Here is a 12,277-nt window from a genome sequence, read left to right as displayed (position 1 = left end):
CCATGAAAACATGGAACTTATACATGAAAAAAGGAATTGCAGTCCTTTTTTTTTTTCCCATTGGTATATCCCCAATGGCAATAAAAGTGGGTATTCAATATCCTTTTTTTAATGCAGGAAGTGTCTCTCTCTTATGAAGTCTTTATTTCAAAACGAACCCAAAACCCACACATATTTTGCTTTATATCTATATACTGTTTATTTTCAGTGCCTAGGACAGCACTGACTCAACTTGTATGATATAACTTTTGGTAACTAACTGGGAGTTGGGATGATGAATGGAAGAAAGATAAGTCATATCGGCTAGTAATGACTGCTTTGGTTAAACTGAATATCAATATTTATTTTCATAGACATTACACTGGTTGGAAAACCGTTGCCCTGTCACAATTCTTCAATCTATGTATCATTGTAAAGTCTTAATTATGAAAGTGTTACCAGAATTCAAGGTCTTTTAAAATTTATATCATGCAGTCTTTTCTGTAGTGCTTTTAGCTCAGCTTTACTCATTCACACCAGGGTAAAATAAACCTTGGTTTAGATCTTAGGTTTTCAAAAGTGTTACTATTTAAATACATTAAATACCTTCATATAAATTGCGTTTAAATACATGCAGTCACCATACTGATCACTCTCTATTCCAGTATTTCTTAACATACATTGGGTAAAATATCCCTTTGAGAAAGATAATGACTTCTTTTTGGGAAAGTGCATATATGCACATATATTCAAATTCTTGCCTATAATTTCATCTGATTCAGAGTCCCTTACAGCCTAAGGACATGTCCGTAGGCTAATAATTAAATTAAGTAAAAATTACAACCTAAAATAGAATCTAATGAAGTCAGAACAATAACATTCTCTATACTCCATGTCATTCTGAGCTCATCTGCTTGATGTTGAAGTGGAATTCATGCTATATCCTTTATTGCTCTTTATTCAACTTCATCTTATACTAGATATCTGAACATACAATTTGAAAATAAACTACTTGAACTAGAAGAAATCAAATGTTGCTTTACTTTCCAAATAATGCATGCATAAGAAAAGTTCACGTACATTCAATATTTTTAAGGTTAAAAATGATCTTTTGTTTTTAGAAAACGATCACTTAATTTTTACCTTTACTAAGAGGAAAATAATAAACAAACCAAAGGTTCCTAATTTTAAAATATGTAACTCTTTTCATCTTTCTGGTTGACAAAATATTTATTGCACCATAATAAAATAAGAGTCTGTTACCAAGCAGACAGAAGAAAAAACTGACAGAGACTGCAAAATGAGAAACTAATTAGCAAATTAACAACGCTGACCTGCAGCTGCATCTGCGAGTTGTGAGAGAGGCACTATCTGTGACATTCTCTGACTCTTCAAAAATGAAAAGAAATGCCTCCATAGTGCACTGGCAACTGCAGCAAGGTGGCGCTCTTTAGCCGATAATGAAGACTGCACAGTGAGGTCCACATTCTCCCTCTGAAGTTCCTGACACAATTGTTGATGCATACTCCTAAAAAGAAATAAAAATACAGCTAACACCCTACAAACACTCACAAAAATTTTTCTTTAAATACATTATGGGCTTTTAACATTTACACCATATGAAAACTGAAGAACTGTTTTATATCATTAAAACCTTTATGCCAAGACATTATGCATTTCTGGTTATTTGATGGATGAATGATGGCATATTAAGCACCATAAAGTTAATGTTAATTACTAATGTCAACCATTAATTATATGCTTTTTAATATGTCAGATCCAAGTAAGAAACAGGCAGCTTCAGAATGAAGGTTTGCATTTTGCAACTCACTATGACAAGTGATTTTACTTACAATCTAGACATAAAAACAAAATTTTAAACCATTTCTCCTGTGAGCTTTAGGGCATGATGTACCAAGAGGACAGTGAGTATTTATGGCTTATGTGTGATATTTTAAACTAAAATACTTTCCTTGTTTAGAGCAGACACAGGTGTTGAGCTAGTATATAAAACTGTGCTACATATAACCTTATTATCAGCACATTGGTCCAAAAAGATCCATAATCATTTTCACGTAGTAGAAAAAAATAAAAAATAAAAAGTCATTCTCCATAAATCCATAAAACATGAATTCAATACTGTCTCAAGTTTCAATTCATCATTTACTCACCTTTTTTTCCTATTGAAAATTTAGACATCTCTAGACCTTAAAAGAAACAAAAGGGGGTATATACTAAAAGATTTTTCTAGTGATCTGGAATAAAAGGTATTTATGCAATATGCCCAGCAATTAATAATATTATTTAAAACTAAATGTGCAACTGTGATATTATTCCTGTTTCTGTTTATATTAATGCCATCTCAATTGAGAGTAGACACAAATGCATTAATACCATCCTTAGATTTGCTTTCTTCATTAAAGAGAAGGCAGTGAAAACCAACCAGTGGAGCTAAGGCAGAAGGCTTCCTTCAATAATGGTAGTATTCCATTAAGAAAAATGACTAGTACTTTAAAAAAGAAGGAAATATTACATTAATTCCAACACTCCTGATGTTTTAAATCAGTTCATCTAAGGGAAGTGGACACTCAAAATAACTATATAAAATACAGAACTAACTAGTGCATGTAACTAAAGCAATTCCGCAAAAAGATCAAACTGGTTGCAAGACCACATATTCATACTTTTCACATAACTACACAAAAGTAAAAATTTTAAGTATAAATTATGTAACACTAGGACTCTGTACCTCTCTACATTGGAATTCTTGGATGACCATGAGATACTACTTAATGCTACTTGAAGTACTGAAAAATAAAACAAGTGTACAAATGCCTGGGGAAAGAATATCATAGTAAGCAAGTCTCATAAAAACTAACCAAATATCTGCTATGTTCTCTCTGTGTAAAAACCTGCCTGAGATGCTTTCAACTTGAACTAGTGACTAAAGAACCATTTCAGGTCCTTTAGCTTTGAGTAAGATGAATATCAAATCACTAAAATCCATTTGGCAACTAATTCATCTGGCTACATCCACAAAGCAAAGTTCATGGGTACATTTCAAGACACTGGAGTCCAAGTAAAATAATACCACCAGTTGTAAAACCCATCTATAGCTTTTTCAAAGTACTGGTCTCAAAGGATAATAAATAACTTTCTGTATTTGGGTAGGATGGATTTTACTCACTATTTCTAAATAAAATAAGCCATTTCTTTACTCACTAAAATCTATTCCCCAGGAAGGGGTATTATTTCTGATCGTCCTTTACGATGCCAGAAATTCTTTAACTAAAAATCAGATCAATTCTGTAAGATGGGTATCATTTAATCCTCTTTATAGATGATGAAGATGATAATAACATGCCTAAAGCTCACATGGCTAAGAAGAGCTGGCCCCATAATCTGAATCAATCTGACTCTGAAGCCCATACTTTTCCCTTACACACTAAGACACACACCCTTATATGCTAAGATGCACGCACATGCGTGCACACACACACACGATTTAAATACTGATCAATTTTCTTCTCTCTCTACTTGGGTTGAAGAAATTTTAGTAAGCCTAAGAAAAGAAGCTAGACAAGCCACATGTAGCTTTGCCTTGTGAAGAGGCAGGGGCAAATGTTTTGAGTAAAAGACTACCTTAACATGGGTTAAAATCATTTTGGAAATACACATATGTGGAAATACAGATAACCAGCCCACTTATGTTCTAAAAGATGCAATACATTATAGCAGAAAATAAAATCTGCTGAACATCAAGTTATTCAAATTGCAGCTCTTATAGTAGAAACAATAGCAACATCTAGCATTTACTGGTATTTACCATGTGCCAAGCACCATGCTAGGTATTTTGTAAGCATAGTTTCTCACCCCATGTGGTAGGTACAATTATTATTCAAATCTTATAAATGAGGAAACTGAGGCAACAGAAGTAACACTTGTGTTGGGTAAAACTGCTGGTTATTAGCTCAGAGTAGCTGTGTGACCTTGAAAAAAAAAAAGAGTAACCTCCCAATTTTTGTTTTCTAAAGAGTTAAGATTAGGAACAATCATTTATCATCCACCCAACAGCGTTATTGTGAAGATCACATGAAATAATGTCCTCAAAAGTGGTTAGGAGGGGACTTCACTGGTGGTCCAGTGGTTAATAATTCGCTTTCCAATGTCGGGGATGCAGATTTGATCTCTGGTCAGGGAACTAAGATCCCACACACTGTGGGGCAACTAAGCCCATGAGCCACAAGTAGAGAGCCCACATGCCGCAACTACTGAGCCCGTGCGCTCTGCAGCCTGCACATCACAACTAGAGAGCCCATGTGCCACAACTACTGAGTCTGTGCACCGCAACGAAATATCCTGCATGCCGCAACGAAGATCCCGTGTGCTGCAACTAAGACATGATGAAGCCAAATTAAAAAAAAAAAAAAAAAAAGTGTTTAGGAACCTATTGCTACACTATGGAAACACCCAAACTTTTACATACCTAGTTATCCAGGTCTTCATACGCTTCTATTTTAGCTCTGGTATCCTGCCTCTTTTGGCTTACCTCATTAAGTTCAAGCACTTTCCTGATTCCTGTAGCCAACTGCTCTTGTGCCCCACTTTCCAGGATTTGTTTTCCTGTTTTTATGTTCATGTTACTTTTTTTTTTTTAAATTATTTATTTATTTATTCATTTATGGCTGAGTTGGGTCTTCGTTTCTATGCGAGGGCTTTCTCTAGTTGCGGCAAGCGGGGGCCACTCTTCATCGCGGTGCGCGGGCCTCTCACTATCGCGGCCTCTCTTGTTGCGGAGCACAGGCTCCAGACGCGCAGGCTCAGCAACTGTGGCTCACAGGCCTAGTCGCTCTGCGGCATGTGGAATCTTCCCAGACCAGGGCTCGAACCCGTGTCTCCTGCATTGGCAGGCAGATTCTCAACCACTGCGCCACCAGGGAGGCCCCCATGTTACTTCTTGTTGTGATTTCACATATTCACTTATCCATCTTGCCCCCAACCTTCCCACCCTCACACAGACACACAAATGTACTGAGGCATCTATCACATAAGAGGCACTGAAACCTGCAGCATCTGACTGCTGCTATCTGCCAGCCTGGTCTCTGAGGCACTGTTCCTCCCTACTAACCTGGGCAGGCTTCTGGGAACACTTATTAGACTACTACATCCAGGTTTTACTTCTCATCTTTGTAGGCTATTGCTTCTCCTGTAACTGATAACTATAGAACAAGGTATGACATACTGTACATCATTTTCCTGGTAGTCATAGCTGCATATGTAATATTTCTAACATATTATGTCTCAAAATTTAAAGAAAAGTCGTCTATTGATGGACCTTGCACCACATAGAAAAAGCATAATATAATAAATGTGAGTGATGAGAGCTAACAGAAAGCAAGGGATTAACAACAATTAACAACTGAATTCCTTTTAGTTCTACTGCAAAACCTGCCAACTTTCTTCAATCTATATTAGTAAAAAATATAATGGGAAGTTCTAAGTTAAAACAAGTTGTTCTAAACCACTATGAGTAATTATTCCAAGTGCCTGATTGATCTAACTAATGGAAAACTGGATGGGAATCAGGATACTCTACCATTTTTAGTTTCAGCTAAATTCACTAAAAAAAAAACCTTAGGTACTCTGGATCTTCTTGTCATTCTTATTTTCATCTATAAAATAGGGCTATAATCTGCTCTACTACCCAGAAAGAATATAACATAACCAAAGTAATGACATTACCAGAAAACAAAACAACCAAAAAAGACCCCAAAGTTTTAAAGCTGGAAGGTATCTTAAAAATCATCCAACCCAATCCTGTCTTCAAAAAATAAAAACAAAACAAAACAAAAACAGACTCCAGGCATACAGAGAATTGTGCAAAGCCTCACTAGGAAATGATAGTAGCTTAAGTTCTGACCCCCAGTTCTGTGCATGCCCAGTATTCAGGGAGAGGCAATAAGTCAGAAATCAAGCTGGCAAGCAGCCGCACACCCAGCAGTGCCTCCCTGTGATGGCGCCTCAGTGCATTTGTGTGTATGTGGACGAGGAGGTGAGTGGGTGGTAACAACTGAGTGAATAGGTGAGATCTAGGCAAGGAGTTTATTGGCTGTTTTGACTATTGAGGGATTATAACAAATAAAAAGCCCAGTACTGGCAATGATGCTTCTGGTCACATATAATGCACCATTAAGGCATTAAAAAGACTCCTCAAGAGGTAAGGAAAATTATCCAAATGAACTTGTCTAGGAGAGAGCCAGATTGTGACTCTGGAAAACAGACTTAGTTTTTTCATCTGTTAAATGGGAATAATACCCCACTATCCTCCACAGAGCTGCTAAAGTTTCAAATCACACCACTTAGGTAAAAACAATTTGTAGACTATAAGGCAAGATAATATTTACTTTAGTCTCATTGCTACTGATTCTAATTCCTAATAACCATGTTCATAGATGCAGTAGAGCATTAACTAGAAACACATGGGCTTTAGAGACAGACACACCAGAGTATAAATCCTACTCTCTCAACTACTAGTTGCATGGCCATTTCCTCAACTGCTGTAAGAATTCTTAATAAGATATATTCAATAAATGGAATAATTATTATTATGGCCAGAGAATCAAAGACTGTTTATTGAGAATATATGCGCCTGCCCAATTCTAAGGTTTTGACCTTTATTAACTAATTTAATCCTGTACATACTATTATTTCCCCCATTTTGTAGACAAGAAACCTAAATACAGAAAGGATAAATCATTTGATTGGGTCATACCGTTAGTAAGCAGCAGAGCCAAACTTTGAAGCCAGGTAGTCAAGCTACCATGCAACTCTGCTACAGCTACCTCAAATACCATTTTACTACCCAAATAAGTAATACATGTCTTAAATGTTATACTGCTATATTCATTCATTCATTCATATGCTAAGTTCCTAAAAGAGGCAGTTACAAAGTAGTATAACATCCAATCCTGGTGGCACACCAGATGCACACACATTCAAAGTTTAACACTTTTGGGGAGTGTAGACTATTCTACAGGGATTCTAAAGGTCAAGGACATATGATCATTTAAAATTTCCCTGTGGTCCACAATTGAGTTAATTTTTAAGACTGAGGAAAGAGAACAAATCAGGAATCCAGTGTTGAGCCTAGCAAACCAAGCATGCTTATATCAATACCGCCTTATGGTTTTATAGAATAACACTGATGAAGTACTTAAGGTAAGGTAGTTTGCCCCCTCCCAAAAATAGGGTATAGCATTAAAATATATCAATAAAAAGTGATTGTTTTTAGGAATTACCCTTATAATTGTATTAGTCTTATATTTGTGGATGATTATGGGTCTCAAATGACTTAAGTGTTTCAGTGATATTTCACTGCATTTTATGGTACACTAATAACAAGGATCTACTTCAGTAGTTATCAATCTTGACTATCATCAAAATCATCTGTAGAGCTTTCTAGAAATACTAAAGTTCTGGCCTCACTGAAGATCCTACTGCATCTTCAAGTTTGGGGCCTAAGCATATTACTTAAAAAAAAAAAAAATTCTCACTCAGTGGGTCTGGGAAGGGGCCTGAGAATCTACATCTCTAGTAGGCCGATTTTGCAAGCCCATGGACCACACTTCAAGCAGTTACCTTCCTGGCTTTTCTTGTCTACAAAGTGGGAACCAAAATAATACCTATAGGATTAAATCAGTTAATTAAAGTCAAACACACAGAATAGGGTTGACACACTATTCTCAATTAACAGTCTTTGATTTTCTGGTTAACAGTAATAGATACTCCATTTATTGAATATGTCCTATTTGATTCTTGCAACAGATGAGGAAATGGTCATGCAACAAGTAGCCCATGAACCACACTGAGTAGCAAGACTATTTGTAATTCTGTACTAGAGGAGGTTGATAATCATTCTTCTACTCTGTAGGCTTAAGTGTAAAACAAAGTACAGGTTTATACTAAATTAGAAAATAAAGATCATTGAGTACAGCAGAATCAAATGGGCATGGAAATGATTTTCAGAGGACAGGTTAAGGACAAAAAAGGTGAAAAAGAGGAAATTAAAAGAACAAAGGCATATAAATTCCACACATTTACTCTCTAATTCAACACATATTAGACATGTTCTAAGCAGTAGGGATACAAAGTTAACACAACAAAGCCTCTGCCCTTCTGGAGCTTATATTTTAAAAAGAGACAGATAATTAAACAAACACAGATGTGGAACACCTCAGGTTGTAGTGAACTTTATGGATAAAAAGAAATCAAGGTACAGGGATAATGAGTAATGAGGGCTAATATTTCAACTAGGATGATCAGGAAACACCTTCTCATAAGGTGACATATGAGCAAAGGCTTAAATGAGTAAGGGGGAGAACCACATGGATATAGGTGGGTAGAGAATTCCAAGGAGAAGAAACAGCAGTGCATAGGTGCCTAGGCTGATGGTTTCATGGGCTCAAGAACAACAATTAGGAGGCCAGTTGGTTGAAGCACAAAGGGTGATAGAAGGAATAGCAAATGAATTCAAAGAGGTAGCTGGGTTCCAGATCGTGTAAGGTCTTGTAAGCCATGATAAGAGCTTTAGATAAAATCAAAGTGGATAACAAGCCACAAAAGCAGAAGAGTAACATAATTTACATCTTAAAAGGAACAAATGAAAAAGCAAGGTGTTTGGGGAAGGAAAAAAAAGTAACCACTCTGACTATAATGGAGAATTTTTATAATAGCATTAGAAGGCAAAAAATTTTAGAATAGAAAATAGGGCCGTATTTGTTCGGTCACATACTCTCCTCATTCACTTCACAGGAAGTTACTCAATGCCAGTCACTGTATGGAATGCCAGAGGTACAGAAATAATTAAGGTACAGCCTGCTATTAAAAAAAAAAAAAATCTAGACCTCATTCTGAAGGTAGTAAAGAACCACTGAAGGATTTTGGACTGAGGAGTGATATAATGAAAACAGTGTTTTGGGAAAGATTAATCTGGTAATGGCAAACACAATGGGTTAGAATAAAAACTGACTAGAGACAGGAGAGACCGATTATGAAGCTTCTATAAACATCTAGGTATGAGTTAATGTGCAATTTGAGCTACTTTACGAAGAAAAAAGAAAGCTAACGGTAATTATTTGGCATTTTGTGAAGGAGAGGAAGGAGCAATCTATGTTATTGCTACGTTTTGGGAGAGGGAAACAAAGTTAGGAGGGACAGTTAATTACTGTACAAGGAGAGTATACTTTGATTTGAAAACAGAAAATTTAAGTAACAAAATCCCAAAAGTTTTTGGAAATCTAGACCTAGAGTCCAAGAGTACATTCAGACTAAGGAATCACTGTGTCCAGTAGCTCAGCTCACTTTAATGTCTATTAATTACATGAGGTACGGTATTAGATGCTATCAAATATGGTCCTTGCTCTCAAAGAACATACAATAAAGTGAGGAGACAGAGGTATCTACAGAGTATTATATGTACACAAAGGGAACATTTGGTCCAACTAGGGGTTTGATGAGGGCTTCATATAGTAAACACACCATTATCAGATTATGAAAGTTAGTTAGTTAACTGAAGTTTTAGTTAACTGAAAAATAATACAAAAAGTTTCAGGAAGTTGTAGTAACATGAGTAAAGCACAGTGACATGAAAGTGCATGGTATATGAGGGGACTCACAAACAATTTACAACATTCATAAACAATTTAGTATTACCAGAAGATGAAAGGTCAAGGGGCAGAATGATGGAAAATGAAACTAGAGTACTGATGGAGACCAAGCCATGGAGGGCCATGCCATCTAAAAAGTTAGAGCTACAAGTAAACAATTCTTTAAGGCAGAGAGAATTAAGAGACAAAAGCAACCTACATACCCAACGTATATCTTCCCATAAATGTTCCCAATATAACCTGGAGCTTATAAGCACTACCTTAGACATACATACATTTAAACATCCTGTGTAACTGCACAGGGCAATGTTACAATATTATTTATTTGTCTTTGAAATATTTTCATTAAAAAACTATACAGGGGCTTCCCTGGTGGCGCAGTGGTTGAGAATCTGCCTGCCAATGCAGGGGACACAGGTTCGAGCCCTGGTCTGGGAAGATCCCACATGCCGCGGAGCAACTGGGCCCGTGAGCCACAACTACTGAGCCTGCGCGTCTGGAGCCTGTGCTCCGCAACAAGAGAGGCGGCGATAGTGAGAGGCCCGCGCACCGTGAAGAGTGGCCCCCGCTCGCCACAACTAGAGAAAGCCCTCGCACAGAAACGAAGACCCAACACAGCCATAAATAAATAAATAAATAAATAAATAAATAAATAAATAAATAAATGTTAGAGAATTGTGTGAGTTGGTTGTTAAACAGCAATTGTTAGAATTAAAATTAAAAAAAACAAAAAAACTATACAGTTAATTCTTGAAAAATACTGGGGTTTATCTGCATATAATTTATAGTTGGTCCTCCAAATCTGCAGTTCCTCCACATCCAAGGATTCAATCAATCATGGACTGTAGTACTGCAGTATTTATTATTGAAAAATATCTACATGTAAATGGATCTGGACAGTTCAAACCCACGTCGTTCACTGGTTAACTGTACAAATAGCCATTCATCACAACAACCTCTTTATGTTTTCTGCCGATGTTTCAATGCTATCTTATGCTCTAATTTAATAAAATTGAACCCGACCTATAACCATTCACATTATTAGCACAATGTAGTGCAAATGCTCTTAGCAAATGTGTGCACTACTTACTGCACTATCTTAAGTTGAATTTATTTTATTTTTTTTAATGGTCTGTTTCTGCCATTTATTCTGTGTTTGGGGGAACAGTTTAGCCAATGATCAACAAGTAATAGTCCTAAACTTAGCACGAAGACTCAAAGAAACAGTATCATGCTGGATATTAAGACTGAAGTTTTACAGCACCTCAAGATGCCTTCAAGGAAATGGTTGAGGGTAAAGACTACATTAAGGCTTGGTTGAAGTCCTTTGACATTGAAACTGCGAGAAACTATAGGCAGACGGATGTCATGTCTTAGGGATTTCTAAAAGAACAGGAGAGCAATCATCACCTGACCATGACAACTCATTTCCAGAGGGCTAATGCTAGAATAACCCTGTACTGCTTATATTCAGTTAGGGCCTTTATTTCCAGGAACTCATCCTCCAAATTTAATAGCAAGTATGTGGGTACAAGGTAATAGATGAAAGTAAGACAGGGAGAGAACATGGGCTCAATATAAAGTAAGGCAGTTTCTAAGTTAGACGGCTACCAGAATACTGGGTGGGTAAGATCATGAATTATGATCCAGGATCTTTGTCCTTTATGTTAGAGGCACTCAGAGGTAAGATCCTCTCTGTAAGAAGTCTCACAATAAAATGTACACATCTTTGATAAACTATCTAAAGTAATACTGGTCTTTAGGGAGGATGGGAGGGAGACGCAAGAGGGAGGAGATATGGAGATATATGTATATGTATAGCTGATTCACTTTGTTATAAAGCAGAAACTAACACACCATTGTAAAGCAATTATACTCCAATAACGATGTTAAAAAAAATTAAAAAAATAAAGTTATACTAGTCTTTTGGGATTTCAAATATGGTTCTCTTCCTCTTTAACTGTAAGTAGGTATGTATAACTGAGCAAGCATACATGCATTAGATCTTATCTAAAATGTTATGTTTAGAATTCTCATACGAGAAAAAGGAGGAGGGGAACCTTACGAATTGGTGGCTGAAGGAGGAAATCAGAATACATTTATTTGCAATAACGGCATAGCTCACTTATTGCACTTTGCAGATACTGCGTTATTTTACAAACTGAAAGTTTGTTGCAACTGCACTGTCAGATGATGGTTAGCATTTTTAGCAATAAAGTATTTTTTTAATAAAGGTATGTACGTTATTTTTAAGACATAATGCTATTATTGCACACAATAGACTACAGTATAGTATAAACATAACTTTTAGTTGCACTGAAAAACCAAAAAATTCACGTGACTCACTTTATTTCTATATCCACTTTATTGTGGTGGTCTGGAACCAAACCCACAATATCTATGAGGTATGTCTGTATAGGTAATAATGTGAACAGAATATTTATGGAAAATGCCTTCATTATGGAACACAGATCAACAATCAAACTTAGCAACACGAGAGCCAATAATTACTGGTGATATTAAACACACCTCAATTTTTAATCTTCTTCCTCCTCTTATTTCTCTCTCTCTCTCTCTCTCTCTCTCTCTCTCTCTCTCACTTGTTCAGTCACTCACTCTGGCTCTTCCACCAT

The 12,277-nt window shown here is 36.4% G+C and overlaps 1 protein-coding gene across 2 annotated transcripts in view; it reads right to left on the bottom strand.

The window, feature by feature from the left end:
- Nucleotides 1-12,277, bottom strand: part of MMS22L (MMS22 like, DNA repair protein) — a 138,348-nt gene that overhangs the window by 38,518 nt on the left and 87,553 nt on the right. For both annotated transcript variants that reach the window (XM_057527910.1, XM_007169668.2), the window contains one exon: nucleotides 1,314-1,507. In XM_057527910.1, coding sequence (XP_057383893.1) covers nucleotides 1,314-1,507 — 194 coding nt within the window. The remainder of the gene's footprint in view (nucleotides 1-1,313; nucleotides 1,508-12,277) is intronic.

This window comes from Balaenoptera acutorostrata, chromosome 14 (genome assembly GCF_949987535.1).
Source record: "Balaenoptera acutorostrata chromosome 14, mBalAcu1.1, whole genome shotgun sequence".
Classification (NCBI taxonomy): Eukaryota; Metazoa; Chordata; class Mammalia; order Artiodactyla; family Balaenopteridae; genus Balaenoptera; species Balaenoptera acutorostrata.
This window is presented reverse-complemented; position numbering and strand designations above follow the sequence as displayed.